The sequence below is a fragment of the Hyaena hyaena genome, unplaced genomic scaffold, assembly GCF_003009895.1.
Source record: "Hyaena hyaena isolate Hyena2069 unplaced genomic scaffold, ASM300989v1 scaffold_477, whole genome shotgun sequence".
Taxonomy (NCBI): Eukaryota; Metazoa; Chordata; class Mammalia; order Carnivora; family Hyaenidae; genus Hyaena; species Hyaena hyaena.
The window spans coordinates 572,207-594,348 of NW_024081112.1; the positions used below are offsets into that span (position 1 = coordinate 572,207).

The 22,142-nt window shown below is 34.8% G+C and overlaps 1 protein-coding gene across 1 annotated transcript in view; it reads left to right on the forward strand.

Moving 5' to 3' along the window:
* Nucleotides 1-22,142, forward strand: part of PIK3CA (phosphatidylinositol-4,5-bisphosphate 3-kinase catalytic subunit alpha) — a 74,535-nt gene that overhangs the window by 33,479 nt on the left and 18,914 nt on the right. Inside the window, exons 2-9 of the mRNA XM_039254341.1 lie at nucleotides 12,232-12,659; nucleotides 13,166-13,375; nucleotides 15,004-15,254; nucleotides 16,026-16,271; nucleotides 16,993-17,078; nucleotides 19,307-19,412; nucleotides 19,915-20,067; nucleotides 20,150-20,284. Of these exons, the coding sequence (XP_039110272.1) occupies nucleotides 12,308-12,659; nucleotides 13,166-13,375; nucleotides 15,004-15,254; nucleotides 16,026-16,271; nucleotides 16,993-17,078; nucleotides 19,307-19,412; nucleotides 19,915-20,067; nucleotides 20,150-20,284 (1,539 nt within the window). The 5' untranslated portion in view covers nucleotides 12,232-12,307. The remainder of the gene's footprint in view (nucleotides 1-12,231; nucleotides 12,660-13,165; nucleotides 13,376-15,003; nucleotides 15,255-16,025; nucleotides 16,272-16,992; nucleotides 17,079-19,306; nucleotides 19,413-19,914; nucleotides 20,068-20,149; nucleotides 20,285-22,142) is intronic.

The following is a 22,142-nucleotide window of genomic DNA, read 5'->3' on the forward strand; positions in this document are numbered from 1 at the left end:
ATGAATGTATCTAGCTAGGACCTGGATAATGTACTCTCTGTCTCTTCTTTTTCTGTAAATCACTAGCAACCAGGAAATAACAGTTTTACAAATCAACCAAATCCAGGATGGTGTTAGCTTCTTTAGGGCAAAAATGAATGAAGTTATCTTTGGTGAAGTCCCCCAGACTTTTGAAAGAGAGGGAGTTAGTTTTCATACTGACTTTAAGTTGAAAAGTTAGAGCCCTTTTATTTTTTTTATTTTTTTTTATTTTTTTTAACAAATAGTTTATTGTCAAATTGGTTTCCATATAACACCCAGTGCTCATCCCCACAAGTGCCCTCCTCCATGCCCATCTCCCCCCTCCCCCCCACATCCATCAGTCCTCAGTTTGTTTCTCAACATTCAAGAGTCTCTCATGGTTTGCCTCTCTCCCTTTCCCCCACCATTTCCCCCTTCTTCTCCCCCATGGTCCTCAGTTAAGTTCCTCCTAATCCTCCTATACGTGCAAACATGTGATATTTGTCCTTCTCTGGCTCACTTATTTCGCTAAGTATAACACCCTCAAGGTCCATCCATGTTGCTACATATGGCCAGATTTCATTGTTTCTCATTGCCATGTAGTATTCCATGGTATAGATAAACCACATCTTCTTGATCCATTCATCCGTTGATGGACGCTTAGGAAGTTAGAGCCCTTTTATACTTTCTTAATCCATCAATCAAGAAAGAAGCAATGTGTGGTTGGCAACATCTATGTAATTCCAAGTAATAAATTTATTTTCTTCCTGAAGTAGATGGGACATGAGTCTCGTTTGTAAAGGGGAATTACAAAGAACTGTGAGCCCCATATTTTGGGTATCATCAGTAATAAGTTTATAAATTTTCCTGTAAAAGGTTTATCTTTCAGGACCTTTTCTCTTTATGTTCCATGGGAGCTAAAATGTTTGATTAGAAGGAAATTAGAGTAACATTTCAAGAACCCCTCCATATTTTACATTTCCTTCCTTCTTGCTGGGCTTGTCTCCATTGATCTCATATTAGTAAAATTTTCATGTAGACAATCAGGTGCATAATTAGGGTTCTATTTTCCCTGTATTGTTGAAGTATACTCTTGGCCCTTTGATATAGATATAGCTGTAAAATTTAAATACTTTAGGATTATTTCTCTCTTTTATATAAAAATACTAGTTTGTAACCATTTACAAGGAGAGTGGGTTTTTTTCTCATTAAAAAATTACTCTCCACATTATACCAGATTTCCTTTAAGTGAACCATATAATCAATTAATGTAGATGATGAGCTGTATTGTTGGTTTTTAGTCCAAAAAGTTCGTTCCTGTTTATTTTCAATCAAACCAAATACGATTAAAAGGCTTTTTTTTTTTTTTAACATGAAGAGAAAATCAGTGGTATGGTCTACGTAATTCGTCTTCACTTCTCTCTTTTCCTAACTGGACGTTATTTTTTCCAGTCCAAGAGCCAAAAGTATTTGTAACCGTCACTTTGCATTTTTATTTCTGTTGCTCATTGCATTTTCCCTGTTTTCCTTTAAATAAGAAAACCAGTATAATCTCATGTATAAATGTAAAGAAGTAGATTTTACAAATTACATATAGCATAATTCTAAAATAAGATTTTTTGTATGTATTTCTGTTTTTCTTCTTATGTCTTTTGTTGACTTGTGTTTGGTTGTTTTATCATTATTGAAATACGCCATACCCATTTGACGTTTTGGCTGTGCTCAGAGTGTACAAACTGAGTTAAACAGATACAGGTCTCATCCTTTAGGAATTTTGCAGTTCGCTAAGATTACAGAGACAAATATAAAGATGAGAACAGAGACCTATCTAGAGATATCAAGTACATAAGAGAAATATTCTGCATCAAAGATTTTTTTCATAATTATGAAGTCGGCCTGAAACCATAAAGTTCTGGCCCTTTTCTGGACCCATGGATCTAGATAGCATTGATCCCGTAGATAAGAAAGGGAATCTTTATTGAATTGTCATGCTCCAAGCACTATGCTGAAGATTTAACATGTATTATTTCATTTAATTCTTATAAATCACTGTGGGGTAATCACTGTTTATTCACTTTGTGCAAATAAGAAAACTCCCAGGGAAGTATTAAGAACGCAGAGTTCTCCATAAGGTCAGTAGAGCTGAGGATGATGGAGCAGTGATCTGAACCAAAGCAGAAACACTGGTTAGACCATTTCTGTGGTACCCTTAGAACTAGTCTGGTCTCATTTATGTTGTTTCCTTTGCTATTAAACACTGAGTAATACCATAGTTGAAAAAATGTAGAGGTTTCCAAACTGTTTTCAGGTCCATTGACTGTTTTGTTCAGGGTATTAAGATGTTAAAGCTCAGTTCACTGGTTATATTATATTCTTTTTATGGAATCATTAGCTTTGTCCTTTTCTTTGGGCAAAAGAAGGCACCCTTAATTCTCTCCACCTGTCTTACCAATACCTGGCATCAGTCACAATGTGTGCTGGTTAATAAGGAGTAATCAAAGAATTATAGCAAAAAATATGCTACTACTAGAAAAACAAGGTGAGGGACACCTGAGTGGTGCAGTTGATTAAGCATCTGACTTCAGTTCAGGTCATGATCTCAAGGTTTGCATGTTCAAGCCCCACATGGGGCTCTGTGCTAACAGCTCAGAGCCTTGGAGCCTGTTTCGCATTCTGTGTCTCCCTCTCTCTATGCCCCTCTCCTGCTGGCACTCTGTGTATATGTCTCTATCTCTCCATCTCTCTCTCCTCTCTCTCAAAAATAAATAACAATTTTTTAAAAACATTAAAAAATTAAAAAAAAACAAGGTGAAATATTAATGTATTTTTTCCTTTGAAGTGCTAGTCATTCTTTCAGTTCTGTATGTTGAAACCACAATTTGCCATATACTGCCATCTTGATATAAAAATGTACATGGAGTTTCTGGAGTTTCCTAATTTACCATTGACCTCTGACTGCCTGCTGCTTGTTTTATGTGGCTCTAATAATCTGCCTTTACTCCTTCACAAAGAGAAAAGAAATATTTCCTGAAAAACTCTATGTCATTGTGGAATCATTTGTCTTATTAAATTGTATGATATTGTGAAATATCCCTTGTATTTTCCACATTGTTTCACTACATTTACCTTTCCTCATAATCCTATCTATCCCTCTGTCATCTCTATTAATATTCAGTCTCCTGGTGAACTTAGATTTAAGAAATTTTATTCTATCACACACTAAAATTTGAACTTTTATCAAATTGGTAAAATTACTGGCTTCATGGTTTGAGATTTGGTAAGGTTTCTTTACATATCTATATAAAATATGGAATTTAAATTCATTATGTAATAACCTAAGATCAAATATTTATTAATCTATACTTTACTTCATTAATGGCTCTTATGCTTGTTTACCCCATTTGATTCTGCTATTCACATTGGATTCTTTTAATTCACCTTAAATAAAGTCCTTATTCGCATGTATTGATAATCACAAATCACAAATCACACATTGCCATTGACATTACTGACTTAGACCTTAATTGTTTGCCGTTGTTAAAAAAAAAAAAATCCATTAGCACAGACGCTTCCTAAGCCCATCTCTGAACCTCATATTTGGGAACCCTTGTTTTAAATAACCCATTAAATCTCTGAAATGTATTTTCAAATCTCTGAAGTGTATTTCACAACACTGTGAACTTCTTAGTGAAAATGAATTGTATGCCCTTCTAAAGGAATTTGAATTTTCTACATACCAGTCATGAGAACTTGATTTTCCACCCCGAAGTTGTTATGGTCTGTGAATAGCTAAAAGAATGAGTTAAATCTATTTCCTCATGGTCAGCTTGTAAAGGTCAGTAAAGGACAGCATTTTGAAAGAAGTGGATAAAATACATCCTTCCAGCACTAGTGTATATTACAGCTGTCCCTTTGGATTCACTCCAACAATAGCTCAGTGACTCTTGGAGGAAGAGAATTTTAGAGGCCCTAACTGGGGCTCATGAAAAATTGTACTAAAAAACACTTGCTTCCTATGCTATCTACTGCAGTGAATTTTTTTTTAAATTATGCTTTGTAGTCCTTCAAATACATTTAGTCTTTTGATGCTTTTGATTTCCCTTTATTTTTTTTAAATGTTTTATTTATTTCTAGGAGAGAGAGAGAGAGCATGAGCAGGGGAGGGTCAGAGAGAGAGAGGGAGTGACAGACTCTGAAACAGGCTCCAGGCTCTGAGCTGGCAGTCAGCACAGAGCCCAACACGGGGCTCAAACCCACGAACTGCGAGATCATGACCTGGGCGAAAGTCGGACGCTCAACCGACTAAGCCACCCGGGCGCCCCTGATTTCCCTTTATAAGGTATCTTTGTCCATCTCTTCTGTTACTACTGGTACTTCTCTTTGTTTCAGGCCCTTGTTCCATTTTCCCTGGGCTAATAACTTCAACAATTTAAATTTCCTACTTCTTATGCTCTAGGGCTGTTGTGACCCAAAAAAGACCCTATCCTGGAAAAGTCCATAGTCTAGTAGCAAGTCAAACATGAATATGTTTAATAACTTTATTAAGAATGTATTAAAGTAACTTTTAAGGAGAGTAATCAGGGGGCGCCTGGGTGGCTTGGTCGGTTGAGCGTCCGACTTTCGCTTAGGTCATGATCTCGCAGTTCGTGGGTTCGAGCCCCGCGTCGGGCTCTGTGCTGACTGCCAGCTCAGAGCCTGGAGCCTGCTTCGGTCTGTGACTCCCTCTCTCTCTGACCCTCCCCTGCTCACGCTGTCTCTCTCTCTCTCCTAGAAATAAATAAAACATTAAAAAAAAAATTAAAAAAAAATGAGAGTAATCAGATCATAGAATTAATAGTCCAGATTTTAATCATATTTTTTCTGTAGCAAGTATAGAAGTTTTTTATTTTGTCCTCTATCAGACTAAAGTAAGGATACATTCGGTAATTAAAAAACAGGAAAGTGTGTTTTCTAGTTAATGAGCAAATAAAGAGATGGAACTGAGTTAGCAATAAAACTACGTGTTAATGTTTCCCAGTTGACCTCTCTGAGAATGAGGGTTGAAAATATCTTGTCAACATATATCTAAATATACTGGCTTATAAATGTATTCACTAAATCAAATAGCATTGGTTAAATGCATCAGTTAAATAAGAAATAAGTGTAAAACTTTTGGTCATTCAGTAAACACTTAAGAAGCTTCTATAATTGTGGAACATAGATCTCTAGGACACAGGCTGCTTATTTTAGCAAAATTATGGCTGTTTGAGATGATTAAGCTGCCAGTGGAGTCATCAGTGTAGATAACCCCCTAAATTTCCAAGGGTACACTTCAAAATAACTAGCTGTATTATTTTTAATGACTTTCTATTTTAATTTTTTTATGTTAATTTTTGAGAGAGAGAGAGAGAAAGAGGGAGAGAGTACGAGGAGGGGAGGGGCAGAGAGACAGGGAGACACAGAATCCGAAGCAGTCTCCAGTCTCTGAGCTATCTCCCCAGAGCCCAATGCTGGGCTTGAACCCATAGACTGTGAGATCATGACTTGAGCCAAAGTCAGGCACTCAACCAACTGAGCCACCCAGGCACCCTGTATTTTTTTTAATGACTTTCTGATGCAGATGTAATATTATTTTAAAAACAACTATGTTTAAAACATACATTTTGAAATTGAGACATGAATTAAAATACCTAAAATATGCTTTATATTTTAAAGTAATCAAGTTAGAAAAGGTCTCACTTTAGGATGTGTTTACAGAGACTCATAATTCACAGGCACATACTAGATTTTGTTTGCTGCATTTTGAAATGAGTATTAGTTAGCAAAAGAATAAGTGATGACGAAGATGCTGATGATAAACCATCTTGCTTGAATTATGGCTAAAGGAATTGGAGAGTAAAAAGACTCAGAAAAAAATTCTAGTACTGACAAGCATGTGAAGTGGTAGAAAAGGTAGAAATTATGGAATGGATAACTTTAGAAGTGCTCCACAAAAACTTCTGTATCTGGCAGTGAGCTCCAAAACTGAAAATATCCAATTAATTGACTTCTGAGATACTTTCTTATTTCAAGATTTTGAGTTCACTGGCTTAAAATTAATGCTTCTTCTCCACCTCAGCCCCAAAGGAGTTTGAGTGAAAGTGTAGAATTATGGTCAAAAAGGCAGGTTTAGGGATGATTTATTAAGCAGTATGCATTTAGAAAATTCTCCAGTTGATATTGCGTTAATTCTGACAACTTATCAGAGATCAGCAAACTTTTTCTGTGAAGGGCCAGATATTAAATGTTTTAAGCCACATGGTCTCTATAGCTTCTGCTCAACACTGCTGCTATAGTGGGAAAGCATCATTGACAATATATAAACAATTTATTGGATGTGTTCCCATTTAAATTTATTTACAAAAGCAGGTGGTGAGCTGGATTTGGCATATGGGCCATAGTTTGACAAGCTTTGCCTTAAATCATGAAACCTGAAAATACCATTATATTAATGTAAGTGAGCAGAGGCTTTGAATTTAGGAATTAAAAAACAAATCGTCAAAATGTCATTGTCTTCTCAGACTGAAAGAGTGCATATCAGATGTTTAAGTTGAATTGTCCAACGAATTAAGAGACCTTCCACTATGAAAGTCAGGTGACAGTGAAGAATCTGACACTATTTTCTGCTCTTCATTTCTGCTGCTTATTTAGTGCTTAAAGTTGTCTTTACTCCACCTGAACAAAACCATCGATCTCCCTTGGACTGGTAATGCAGATTCAGGCCTTCTAAGAACCAAAGACTTTCAATGCCACCTGCCCAAACACAGTAATTTTAAACAGTAATTTTAATGCCAGAACAAGGAAGTAAACAAAAATCTCTGGTATCTGTTACATATTTTGTGTTTCCCAAGTTTATATAGCAAAGGTTCTCATATCCTCATTTGGTTTGTTGGTCTCTCGTCTATAGACTGTTATAACATGGTGGTCAAGTGTTGATGCTGACTAAATAAATAGCTAAAGAAGAGGAGGCTGTCACATGCAGGCAGGCACAGCTGAGAAATAACCATTGACTGTAGAAAACAAGGAGATGGGGACATTTGAAAAAGCACCATCTCCAACCTGAGATCATTGGATTTGGGGCCAAAAATATACTCAGACCCTTCAATAATATTGAAGAGCTTTGCCGTATTGTTTTTCAGAATAACACGGTAATTGGTTTTATAATGAAGACTGTAACTCATCAAGAAAAGGGTAAATTGTAGGGGTACCTGGGTGACTCAGTTGGTTGAGTGTTTGACTCTTGATTTCAACTCTTGATCTCTTGCGATCATGAGATGGAGACCCCTATCAGGCTCTGTGCTGAGTGTAGAGCCTGCTTAGGATTCTGTCTCTCTCTGCCTCTCACCCGCTCATGCTGTCTGTCTGTATGTCTCTCTCTCTCTCTCTCTCTCTCTCTCTCTCTCTCTCTCCCTCCCTCCCCCCCCTCTCAAAAATAAATAAACTTAAAAAAAATAGGATACATAAAACTAATTTATTTCATAAGGGTCCTGAATAGTAGTCATTTTTCAGTATATACATATTTAGTCCTGGCATTCTGAACTCAGAAGCCCAGTAGAACCAGTAGAGTATTAATTTTATAGTGATATATCGCCCTCTGTTGCTTTTCAAATAAGTTATTTTTCTTTGTAAATAGATTATGCACTTACATTTGGATAAACCTTTAACAGCATTTAATTTTTTTTCTATAATGTGTTGGCCCTTTTATTTAAAATGTTACACACACACACACACACACATACACACACACACACACACACACACACACACACACTGATTTCTTGACTTTGGAGATTTTTTTGCCCAAATTCAGAGAATTGAGAAGATACTGTTTTTATACCTTGATTTAATGCTTATTTGATTATGTCCTGTATTCTTAAAAATTACATATATATTACACACACATATAAAATTACGTATACATATATATAACGTATATATATATATAAAACATATATATAACTTGAGGGAGAGGGAGAGTGCAAGCCAGCGGGGGCAGAAAGAGAAGGAGAGAGAGAATCTCAAGCAGGCTCTGTGCCCAGTGTGGAGCCCTACATGGGGCTCATCTCACCACCAGGAGAAAATAACTAAGCTGAAATCAAGAGTCCAACACTTAGCTGACTTAACCATCCAGACACCCCTGAAAAGAAATATTTTTCAAAAATCTGAAATTTAAAATCATGAAAAAAAATGAGTCATTCCTTCGTTCAAAATACTTTAGAAGACTCTGCCTTTTACTTATAATGTACTACATAAAATTTAAACTGCTTAATATGGAGTCTGCCCCCCTTCCTGGCCTCTTTCCCTCCTATTATACACCTTATGTATTCCCATGCATTTCAGTCTCAAGTAATGAAAATAGAACTTGCATTGCTGGTAACAGGCTGTGTTCTTTCACAGTCTGTGACTTTGTACATGTACTCTTGCAGCAATCTAACATGCTTTCTCATCCAGCTCCCCCATGTCCGAGCTACCCTCTCTGCAACATCCCTACTAATCTATAATATTCTACTTAAAGTTTACTTCTCTGATGCCTTCCCTCACCTCCTTAAGCAGTTGGGACATTTCCAGTGATTTTTCCAAAGTGCATGTTCTGTCTGATAACTTTTCCATTGTCAAAGTTGTTTTTGTCTTTCATTCCCTAATAAAGTATGAGTCCCTCAACAACTGAAGAGAACACATTTTATTTGCCTTAGTTTTCATAGCATATTTAGCCTAGAGCCTAGCATAAGTAGGTATTTCTCCAAAACAAAAGGCGGAGGGGGAATAATGAGATTCCTTACTTACACTGTAGTATAGCTTACCATTTAAATAGAAATATAGGAGTCTGGGGAACTAGAAACAGCTACGAAGGTACCAGCCTCTGAGCCACTCCATACTATTCCAGACTTGTGTGTGAGCATTGCATTACCAGTGCTACCTTCAAGATACAGCTCTTGAAGCTAGCACTGCTTTATAAAGCTCATTTACTTGCCTCCTTCCATAAAAGACCTCAAACCCCTTTTTCCCATCCCCATCTGGTACCAGCCTTGGATAATTCATAATAGCTTGAAAAGATAGTGTGGGTGTACTCTACAAGTTTATTAGTAATATTTAACATTTATTTAGTGCTTGCTCTATGCCATTTTCTTTGCTTACATGCTTTTCATATATTGCCTCATTTAATACAATAATTTGATGAATTTTCTGCCATTATCCCAATTTAGCAAACAAAGGAGTAGAAAAAATGAAGTTCATTGAGATGAGTTAAACTGCCCAAGGCAGCTATTTACTAAGGCAATGAGATTTTTTTTTAATGTTTATTTTGAGAGAGAGTATGCACGAGCACAAGCACAAGCAGGGGAGGATCAGAGAGAAATGGGGAGAGATTCCCAGGAAGGCTCCATGGTGTCAGCGCAGAGCCCAACACTCACAAAACTGTAAGATCATCATCTGAGCCAAGATCAAGAGTCAGATGCTAAACCAACTGAGCCACCCAGGCACCGCCCCCCAACCCAACGCCGCAGTGAGAATTTGAATCCTTTGAGACCTAAGACCCATTTTCTTATTTACCACCAATGAGTATTACCTGACCATAACTGACGCCCAAATAGCAGAATGCTTATAGTGTGCACTTTGAAATCATCTAGACCTGGATTCAAAATCCATAGCAAATAACTTCACATCTTGGACCTTGAGTTTCCTCATATGTAAAGTGGTAATGCCTATCCTGAAAGGGCTATTGCCCAACTAAGTGTATGATCTATGTGGGTAACATTAGCTCCATTCCCCTCTTCTACACTTCTGTTCACATGAGCTCTGAGGTAAAGGTTTGTACAGAATAGGGCCTGACATAAGAAGAAGACAAATAAGAAAGTTAGCATCCTCTATCTTCTAGTTAGTACTACTATAGTTCCAACCAGTGCCTGCTGTCTCTGATATCCAAGTGTTTTATGGCTACGATCACATTTATTCTTTTAATAAGAAGGTGTGTCTTGAATATTTAATGGTTGTTAATTGCCCATAAATATACCATAGTAGGATAATGATTAGAATCCATTATCTCTCCACTGCACTAGACTTCTCTTTTGCTAATTCTTAGGGAACATATGAGACTCGGATTTTATTTATTATATAAAATAGCTGCCCCTATGATTCCATAATGTGGACCTGTTATCACCATTCAACAAAGCAAACTATAAACACAGCTGCTGTTTTGGTGTGGTTTGTGGTTTTGTTTTGTTTTTATTTGAACTTATGCAGGCAGATCATCATTTAAAAGTAGTCATTTGGCATTTCCCTTACATTCTTCAAATTTTTTTGTATGTTTTAAAAAGCTTAGCTTAAGTCACTTCTATAATTATGCACACAGATTGATCCATCTGGTCTTTTTAGTAACCAATGAATTTTCATAAAAGTATAGGAAATAGAATAATTATATTTTAAATCCTATAACTTTTTTGGGTCTCTTTTATAAATTTGAAGAAACATTTTCAACTATTAAAAATAGTTTTATATTCTCTACTGTCTTCCAATTGATTTCGAATTTCTAGAGATGTGAGAGGGCTTAAAATTTCTATTTCTGTTTTTTACCTCCTTCATGTGTTAGAACTCTGAAGCATACTATAAGCTCTTGTTTGCGACTGACCAGTAGAAATATTTGCCCAAAGTAGGTCCTATTGCCCTTTCTAGCTCCTACTGGCTGTAAGGTGAAAGATGGATTATAGGGGGCAAACCTAGACCTAGAGAGACAATTTAGGCTTTAGCAGTCTAGACAAGAAATAGTAGTGGCCTGAACCAGGGTACTGAGAGTGGTAGTGGAGTGTACAGATTCAGGGGATAGAATTAACAAAGTTTATTGATGGATTAGGTATTGATGGGTATGATATACAGAAGTCAGAAAAGACAGGCTTCTGAATTTAATTAATTGTGACTTTATCCTATACCCAACAAACACATAATCATCACACACTTGACTTTGCCTTGTAAGGGCAAGGGCCATGTCTATCTTATCCATTATCATACTCCCAGGACCTAACATGGTCCTGTAGAACAGCCCTGTTACTTTTTTTTTTTTTTTTTTTTTTTTTAGCACCAGTACATTTTTAGTAGATAAACAAAGTGTCATTTATGGCTATTGTCCACAGTGCCTGATAGAATAATTTAATATAGTTAAGTTATCTGGGCCTTTGATTCATTTCTCTAGCCTGACTTTCATTTCTTTTATATTTCTTTAGTGTCTCTCACACTACCTTTTTTTATGCCTTTACAGTGTAGCTTACTGAATAAGAGAAAATATAAACATAAACAGCAAGAAATGAACTTGTGCTTTGTGGGTTTTGTAGTATCTTCTAAAGAACGCCCAAGATTGTTGACATCTTTAAAAATTAGGGCTTCAGATCGTAATACTAAATATTTTTTTAAAATATTATGAGTACTTAACACTGCTGGAGCATTGTACTAACAGAGAGTCAGTGGGTCTCATTTGTGTGTAGATCAATTCATTTCAATCAAATATTAGCGGGTTATTTGATAAAGTAGATGGATACTCATATTCGTATCTCAAGGAAAATGAATTGATGACACTTTATATATTATAGTAAATATATACCTAAATTATACTTTAAAAGCAGAATGGTCTAAAAAGTCACTTAGACAATAATCAATACAAAGAAGGAAATTACAAAGATTAACTTAAGAAAAAGACTAAGCCATGTAATTTCCCATTACCACAGAGTACAGTTAGGGAGTGAAAAGGAAGATTTGACTTCTCTTGCCTTTACTCATCTTTAAAATGAGAGCAATCGACCCATGATCTAAAAGATCCTTTCCAGCTCAGATTTTGTTGCTCCATAAAATAGAAATGATAAAGATGATATGTGATGGGAATTTTAATTTCAGTTACAATTTACTGTTCATTCTTCCGATAGCCTCAGCTCTGTCTTGATAAGACCTGACTTTTTAAAAATCTAGTAAAATAAAATGTTTTTAATTAGTGATTTTATTAAATATAATTAAATTCAAGTGGGGTTTTTTTTTTCTAATTTCTGCTTTGGAATCAGTTCTTTCAGCCTAATTTGGAGCAACAGTCTCCATCAAAATATTTTAAGATAAATTATTAAGACTTACCCTAACAATTTAAACTACAGAAAAAGATTTTACATTTAGTAATACCATAAATGTACTCATCTATAGTTGTATTTAACATATGTGGTTTTCTTTTTCCCTTTGGTTTAGATTTCTGCTTTGGGACAGCCACGTATCTAATTCCTTAAAATAGTTTTATATGTAAAACTTGTAAAGGATCAGAACAATGCCTCCAAGACCATCATCAGGTGAACTGTGGGGCATCCACTTGATGCCCCCAAGAATCCTAGTAGAATGTTTACTACCAAATGGAATGATAGTGACATTAGAATGCCTCCGTGAGGCTACATTAATAACTATAAAGCATGAATTATTTAAAGAAGCAAGAAAATATCCTCTCCATCAACTTCTTCAAGATGAATCTTCTTACATTTTCGTAAGTGTTACCCAAGAAGCAGAAAGGGAAGAATTCTTTGATGAAACAAGACGACTTTGTGACCTTCGGCTTTTTCAACCCTTTTTAAAAGTAATTGAGCCAGTAGGCAACCGTGAAGAAAAGATCCTCAATCGAGAAATTGGTATGATACAGTTCTTTACTAAATGGCATTGTCATCCTATTCTAAAAGCAAATAACTATGAAACTGAACTATTTTCTCATTACTAAAATATTTGTCTGAATCAGTTAATTAACTTTGTAACCTCAAATTTTGAAATAAAAACCATTACAAATCTATCATAATCTTTTGATTATTTAGCTAAGAAACTATTTTTATCACCTTGGTAGTGTCCTATAAATTTTATTTTAAGAACTATCATTTGTAGGGTTGGCTTAGATTTGTTATATCCCACTTTTGTTGTATTACTCTTTAAAAACAACTACATGGATGCTACCTCTACTCCAAATCGCTAAATATATTATGTTCTATATGTTAAATATATTTGAGTCCTTATCAACTCTTACTTTACTATAAGTATTTATTAAAATTTCTTTAAACCCAGAGAGACTTCTTTACAATATTGTGACCTTCCCAATCTGTCAAGGTCTCCATTTCTAAGCACATATTCTTTATGTGATTTTTTTAAGGTTTTGCTATTGGCATGCCAGTGTGTGAATTTGATATGGTTAAAGATCCAGAAGTACAGGACTTCCGAAGAAATATCCTGAATGTTTGTAAAGAAGCTGTGGATCTTCGGGATCTTAATTCACCTCATAGTAGAGCAATGTATGTCTATCCTCCAAATGTAGAATCTTCACCGGAACTGCCAAAGCACATATATAATAAACTAGATAAAGGTAAGAAAATTGTCAATCTACCACAATTGGTTACTATAGTAAAAATTTCTATCTGTGTCTATATATTTGTAGAGTCTTTTTACCCCATCTAGATGATAAGCTGCTTGAAGGCAGGGACTGCTGATACTGACAAGATATAGCTGAGTGCCAAATACATGTGTGTATAATGAATATTTATTGATTGAATGAATTGTGTGCACATGGTGGTGATCTCTTGGTGAATTATGTATCTCAGAATAAAACTAAAGAACTTTGATTGTGAAATTCATTATTACACAGTTATAGTCAATCATCTTTTTACCAAAGAAATTATAAATAGAAATACTTTATGAAATATTGGGAAAAATTTTGCACATTCTTGTTACTTTTTATCATATATAGAAAGAAAAATAAACTTTAGTGGTAAATACAGTAATTAAGTCTGGTAATGACATATATAGATTGACTTCTGATACTTAGTGTATCAATTTCTAGAATTAAGTGAACATGGAAATTTATAAATTATAGTTTGGGAAATGAAAATATCATTGTATCAGATAAATATATATATTTTCCAAGATAACAAAGTGAAGGCTTCAATTTAAAGTTATAGAATAAGTTAACTCTCACATATTATTAAATACAAAATTTTGTTAGTAGAATACATTAAGACATCTTACTACTATTTCACCCAGAATATTCAAAGTAGTTTAATGCAGTATAGCATAAGATCTTCATTTGAAATTCTTTTCTACTTTAGTATACCTTTTAAAATGGAATTCTTTTTGGGCCACCTGAGTGGCTTAGTTGGTTAAGCGCCAGCTTCAGCTCAGATCATGCATGATCTCATGGCTCATGAGTTCCAGCCCCACATCAGGTTCTGTGTTGACAGCTTGGAGCCTGTAGCCTGCTTCAGAGTCTGTGCTTCCCTCTCTCTCTCTCCCTCTCCCTCCGCCCCCTGCCCATGCATTCTGTTTCTCTCTCTCAAAAATAAACATTAAAAAAAATATTTTTAATGGAATTCTCTTTTCATTTTTTTCCAACATTCTTTATGAAAATTTTCCAACCTACAGAAAGGTTGAGAGGACTATATTGTGAACTTCCAGACCACTCTACCATAGTTTAAATCTTTTCCATTTTCATCATCATCCACCTTCCTCCCAGCTTAACTGATTTTAAAAGGAAAACATTAAAAAAATTCATATTCTTTCCCTTCCTCTGCCATCTTTTATTATGATTCAGCATTTTCTTTACGTCTCCATGATTCATTCCCATAGTTGCCAGAAAGTCTTCTATTTTAAGTACTTTTGAACCTTTGATACCATCATAAGTCACTTTTCACAGGGGTTGTATTCATTAAGTATGTCATGAAGTTTAGAATGGAAATTAGCATGGCCTCAAGGACTTGTGACACACTAGTCACAGTTCTGGGTGTTTGCCATGAAACATGAGATCTGGGCACGGTCTGGCAGCCCTATCATATTTGAAGATTTGTGGTTTCTACTGATATTTACCTGTATTTAATTAGTTTGATTATAAGTCATTTCCTATTTTGATTAGAATAATGGTAGTTCATTCTTTTTGAAATTTGTCTCTTAAAAAATGAAAAATATATGGAGATTGCATCTAATAATGTTTTCCTGTTACAGGGCAAATAATAGTGGTGATTTGGGTAATAGTTTCTCCAAATAATGACAAGCAGAAGTATACTCTGAAAATCAACCATGACTGTGTGCCAGAACAAGTAATTGCTGAAGCAATCAGGAAAAAAACTCGAAGTATGTTGCTATCATCTGAACAACTAAAACTCTGTGTTTTAGAATATCAGGGCAAGTATATTTTAAAAGTGTGTGGATGTGATGAATACTTCCTTGAAAAATATCCTCTGAGTCAGTATAAGGTAAGTAACAAACTTCAAAATACTTAATTTTAAATTTAAAAATTGGAGATGAGTATCTGTATTTTTAGGACATACTTTTTGAAAATTCAATGATTAATATTAATAGTATTTATAAGTTTATTTTTAATACTGTTATTTAATTTGAGAGATAGATGATGTGCTTGAGAGAACAGATGCTTTTTTCCTTTAGGTTTTATATATATGATATTTGAGGTATGACTATAGATACAGCATGATATAGACACTTTATGACTAAATTGTTTATTGCAGTATAAACAGTGTTGGGGCACCACATGCTCTGTTAGAAAGGCATGTGACTTTTGATCTCGGAGTTATGAGTTTGAGCCCCATGTTGAGTGTAGAGATTACTTAAATAAATAAAACTTAAAAAAAAGATATAGGGGCACCTGGGTGGCTCAGTCGGTTAACCGTCCGACTTCGGCTTAGGTCATGATCTCATGGTTCGTGGGTTCGAGTCCAACGTCAGGCTCTGTGCTGACAGCTAGCTCAGAGCCTGGAGCCTGTTTCAGATTCTGTGTCTCCCTGTCTCTCTGACCCTCCCCTGCTCACACTGTCTCTCTCTCTCAGAAATAAATAAAACATTAAAAAAAATTTTTTTAATACTCATTAAAAAAAAGATATAAACAATGTCTTCATAATGAATATCCTCTGATCATTGTTTTTAATTTTCTTTGTTTGTTTACATGCTGCTTTTAAAATGAAACATCTTGTAAGAAATGGCTTCTCCCCTCCTGTCTTCATCCTTTACAGTACATAAGAAGTTGTATAATGCTTGGGAGGATGCCCAATTTGATGCTGATGGCTAAAGAAAGCCTTTACTCCCAACTGCCAATGGACTGTTTCACGATGCCATCTTATTCCAGACGCATCTCCACAGCTACACCGTATATGAATGGAGAAACATCTACAAAATCCCTTTGGGTTATAAATAGTGCACTCAGAATAAAAATCCTTTGTGCAACATATGTGAATGTAAATATTAGAGACATCGACAAGGTGAAGTCAAATGTTGATGCTTATTATATAAATTATTTTATATAAACTTTTTTTACTGAACTATATGTAATAATCTGTTGACCTGCACTATATTTTCAGAGAGCTGCAGTCCGCTCCTCTGCCTCAGCTATCGCACAGCATACAGTCCTTTTTCTGTAATTCTAATATCCATAATTCTAATACTCCAATAATTCTAATTTCCCTAAATCTAAGTTCTTAAAGCCAAGTGTTTACAGAATTCATTTGGCAGCAAAACCTGACCCAACCTGAAACAGGAATTTTTATAGTCTTTTTTATCCCATTTAGTATAAATATTAATGTGATTTGTTGCAGAAATATTAATGTCTTTATGGAGTGCTGTTCCAACTGCTAAGAATATGAAGTAATATTTAGTATATGTACTAATTTATCTTCCTAAAATATGAAAAACTCTGAATTACATACCTGGCCTAAAAAGATTGTGAGCCTATATTGATTTTTAATAGTCTGATATCCCCCTAAAGGCAGCAACACATTTTGTTTGGCATCAGTATTAACTTAGTATATATGTGAAGAAAGGGAGAACAGAAAAGTTACATCTGAACAGAAACTTCCAATGGATTCTTCATTTGTATCAGCTACATTATTTTATTATTGTTTAATATTCATTCTGTAGTGTCTGTGCATGTGTGTATTATGTTTGTATGTATCTGTATACACATACTTTCTTTTTCTTTTTAAGATCTATGTTCGAACAGGTATCTATCATGGAGGAGAACCCTTATGTGATAATGTGAACACTCAAAGAGTACCTTGTTCCAATCCCAGGTAAGGAAATGTTTGGATTTATATTTTCAAAAGCCATGTTAGTGTTTAGCAATGTAATCAATACAAGAAGCATTTAATTTTTTGGCATCATTAGTTTTATACAAGTCATATAAATTACCAGACATTTACATATAGAGCATAAGGTCTTTCGGTCAAATGAGTATCAATCACAGGATCAGTTTATGGATTCTCTGTAAAATTTTATGTGAAAGACTTTTCTGATTCTCTCTTTCCATTATATCAAATAGAAAACAGAATATGGTTACATTTTGTGCCATCATGATTCCCCACATTAGATCTAAATGCTAAGTAAACCTAGCATTTTATTCTTCTCTCCATTTCCATTTACATTAAGAAGAAGTGAGAGTTGGCAGACAACTGCAGAGCCAGACTACTCTGAGGCACTCACATCCCTCACAGAAATAGGTGTTTATGACATTCAAATGAAGAGGCGTTGGGAACAAATCAGTTTCTTAGAGGGAGGGGAAGTTTTAAGGAACATTTTAAATGGTTACTGCCTAGGTATAATGAAGAAATAAAAGGTAATATAATCCAACAATTTGCCATCCTGCCATTTCTTTGGCTATTTGTGGAATCATTTGGGAATTTAAAATCTACCCATGAATATAATAGAAATATTTTAAGAGCACTCAAATTGTTATTAAAGATTAAAGATGGAGTTTTATAGACAAGCAATAAAGACAACTAGTAAAACATCAAGAAGTAAAATTTATAATAAATTTAGATTGAATTCTAGGAGAGTCAAGAAATTCAGTTTTATACTTAATTCAGTTGCTGGATGTGGCCATCATTCTAAGGCTTAGGTGATGTACAAAGAGATGATAGCCTTCTCTTCCAGGAGGAAGTGAAATAGTTCCTTGCCCTATCTGAACAATTGTCAGTCAGAAGGCACATCATTTAAGTTAGATTATGCTGTAAAACAAACAGAGGATCTTTTCAATTTTTGTTATAACAACAAAAGTTTATTTCCCATCCATACTGCATGTCTGTCACAGGTTGGGTAGGGTGGTTGTACAAGGAAGAAAAAAACAATATTTGAGGAAATAAGGGCCAAAAATTTTCTAAATTTTGTGAAAGCTGTAACCAATCTAGGAAGTTCAGCAAGCCCCAAGCAAAGACCTCAAAATAATATTAGGTTGATCTATCCTAGTTGTTCCAAATACCAAAAGTAAACTAGTTTTATAAAAGTGAAAGGTAAATTTGTTTAATAATATAAGATTAAAAGCTCAAAATTTTAGTAAGTTAACTATTTAGAAAGGACTTTCATTTGATTATCTTTTCTTGAAGAATTTCCCACTTTAGAACAATAGGCCGGTGTCTCTGATTACCACAGGTGCAAAAAATCCTGAACAAATTATCACCAAACCGAATCCAACAATACATTTAAAAAAAATCATTGACTGGGGCAGGGCACCTGGGTGGCTCAATGAATTAAGTGTCCAACTCTTGATTTTGGTTCAAAGTCATGGTCTTGTGGTTCCTGGGTTCAGGTGGTACAGAGCCTGCTTGGATTCTCTCTCTCCTCTCTCTCTCTCTCTCTCTCTCTGTCACCCTGTCTCTCTGTCTCTATCTCAGAAAGAAACCTAAAAAAAAAAAAGAACATTCACCACAATCAAGTGAGATTTATTCCCGGGATGCAAGGGTTCAGGAGTTGCAAATCAATCAGTGTGATACCTCACATCATTAAGAGAAAGGATAATAACCGTATGATCATCTTAACAGATTCAGAAAAACCATTTGAGAAAGCACAACATCCATTCATGATAAAAACTCTCAACAAAATAGGCTTAGAGGGTACTTACCTCAACATAATAAAGGCCATCTATAGAAAACCTACAGTTAACATCATAGTCAATGGTAAAAAATTGATGTCTTTCCCCCTAAGTTCAGGAACAAGAAAAGGATGTTACTACACATCCTTTTATCTCTTGGTATCATCGTTGGTATCATCAGCCTTTATAGTATTAGTTAATCCCTTGTATAGTGATGTTTTATTTTGCATTTTCTGGATAATAAATAATATGGACTACTTTTTTTTATGTTTATTGGCCATTTGGATATGACCTTGTGAACTGTGAAGTATGTCTGTTCCAGTTGATTTCCAGCCTGTTTTTCATTTGATTTCTCTTGATGATTTGTAGGGTGCTTATATATTCTGGATAAAGCCTTTTTTGTTAAACTATTTTTTCCTTTAATATTTTATATAGGTGGAATGAATGGCTAAATTACGATATATACATTCCTGATCTTCCTCGTGCTGCTCGACTTTGCCTTTCCATTTGTTCTGTTAAAGGCCGAAAGGGTGCTAAAGAGGTAAAGTATTTCAGAAGGAATAATTATATTTACTTCTAAAAACTCCAGATTATAACCGCTGATTTGAATTTTTATCAAGAAATGAATTTTTTCTTACTTAAAAAATTGACCAAATATTTTAAAATTTTTAATAAATGTGTCTAAGAGTACCTTAGGAGAGTTTCCTGAATTTATTTATGATGAGTATTTCCTGAGTTCACACTGATATAATTTTTTAAATATGTGAAATGACTGCACACAAATCCCTGTTAAATGGTGACATACCAGTATCTGCCCGGCTTGCTTTGGTTCGTATTACCTATTCATAAGTAAGGAAAAACACATATGATTTCAAATGGGAAAACAGAGAGTGCTTATACTTTCAAGAAAATTTATGGCTTACTATTGTTGTAGTGACTAATCATTACTAATCATTCTCCTTTCCGGGAAAGAAAAGTATTTTGAAATGCATTTTATAATTTAATCCACAGAGTAGTAAATATATTTCTGTGTGTTTTTTAAGGAACACTGTCCATTGGCCTGGGGAAATATAAACTTGTTTGATTACACAGATACTCTAGTATCTGGAAAAATGGCTTTGAATCTTTGGCCAGTACCTCATGGATTAGAAGATTTGCTGAACCCGATTGGTGTTACTGGGTCAAATCCAAATAAAGTAAGCTTTTGATTATCATAAATTAGAATTTTTCTTTCATTACAGTCAAGCATAATATATATGATAACTTTTATTCTTTTAGGAAACCCCATGCTTAGAGTTGGAGTTTGACTGGTTCAGCAGTGTGGTAAAGTTCCCAGATATGTCAGTGATTGAAGAGCACGCCAATTGGTCTGTGTCTCGAGAAGCAGGATTCAGTTATTCTCATGCAGGACTGGTAAGGCAGATCACTGAGTTCTCTTACGTATCAACCATAATCTGTGGATTTGGGTTTATACTCTTTGTTTGGAAAGGGTTTCATGTGGTTTAGTTATACTGGCATAGCTCCTGTGGGCTCTGGGACAGTATTGGGATATAATCCCATTCTCCATACGCTAATACTTTTACTGCAGCTCTGCCTCTTCTGAAATTTATTCAGAGCCCTAGCCTGCTTTCATTTAACAAATAATTGAATGTAAACTATATGTTTATATTTATTGTATGAAAGGTACTGAGTAATAAAGTTGTGACCTAAAGAGACCTCCATTGTGTATGTGGTCTAATGGTAAAAATAGACATCAAAGTGGTAAAAGCAGAAATATAAGATTATAAATCATGGTTAAGTGCTATGAAGGAAAAATCAATAGTATTCCAAGAACGACTAGAGAGGGTGGGGGCAAAAAGGTAATATATATTGAATTTAAGAAAGAATTTATTTCTCTGAGACAGTAACCTTGAAGTTGAAACAAAAGTATGAGTATGTTGCTTGTTGAGCTTGGAAGCAGAGGAAATAGCTTTACCACCATACCAGATTCCTTAGAAAAGATTACATATAAAATGGAGCTTAAATATGAATCAAGTTGTCTCATCCATTGCTTTGGAACCACCATATAACTGGATTAAAGAACCATTAATTCTCTCTTATATCTCAAGGGCAAAGGTATAGTGCTAAGAGAAAAAGATATTTTTGTTCTTTGTTGCCTCTTTCCCTAGTTTCCAAATTTATCACTTTTTCTTTGGCCTGGTTTTACATTAACATAGACCAATCAGTGAATATGGGGTCAAGAGGTCCTGAAATATGCCTACCTGAGTAACAGCAATACCCAGGGCCAGCTGGAATCCCGCACTGAGGAACTTTATTAGTTTATAGCTATGTTCTCAGTAAGGAGTTTACATATCCCTTTGTAAGCTGATTAATAATAATCATAACTTTCCTGCCTGTATACTTTCAGATATATGTAGCAAGTGTTTTGATAAGTACAAATTAATTTAAAATCATTACTGAATTCTATCAGATACTAAAAGTACAATTTATTTTTTTCACATTAAAAAGGAATTCATTGGGGCACTTGGGAGGCTCAATCCATTAAGCATCCAGCTCTTGATTTCAGCTCAGGTCATGATTTCACAGTTCATGGGATTGAGAGCGCAGATCCTGCTTGGGATTCTCTCTTTTCCTGTCTCTCTGCCCCTCCCCTGCTTGTACACACACACTCTCAAAATAAATAAACTTTTTTTAAAAAAGGAATTCTTTTTCTTAAAAAGTGTAGCCACTGTTTTGTCAGTTTAATTTCTTGTTGATAATTGCTAACATTTGCCAAGTGCTTACTATACACCAAATGCCGTACCAATCACTTTTTCACGTTTTATCTCATTTAATCTTAAAAGCAGTCTCTGTGAGGGTAGGTACTATTATAATACCTATTTTACCAGGAAGGAAACAGGTTTAAGGAGTTTAAATAACTTATCCTATGTCACTGTTTAATAAGTCTTGAGCCTCTTACTCTTAACTATTCTACCATAACTGACCAGGAACTCCTTAATTTTGAAATTGGGATTGAAATATTGTTGAGTATTCATTCCCATGAAATGTCCATAGTCCTGTCCAATTAGCAATGCCTGTAAACCATTTGAATTATCAGAGTCAAGTTACTTTCAAACTGATTTATCTCCTGTTTTATTCATACATTCATCACTGAATTCAGTTTACCATCAGAGCTGTTGTGCCAGTTAGCTTTTGATGTTTGTTTTGTTTTGTTTTTTGAGCAGTTCTAACTCTTTGTAAGGACTGATATTTTATGACTTTTTTCTTTCTG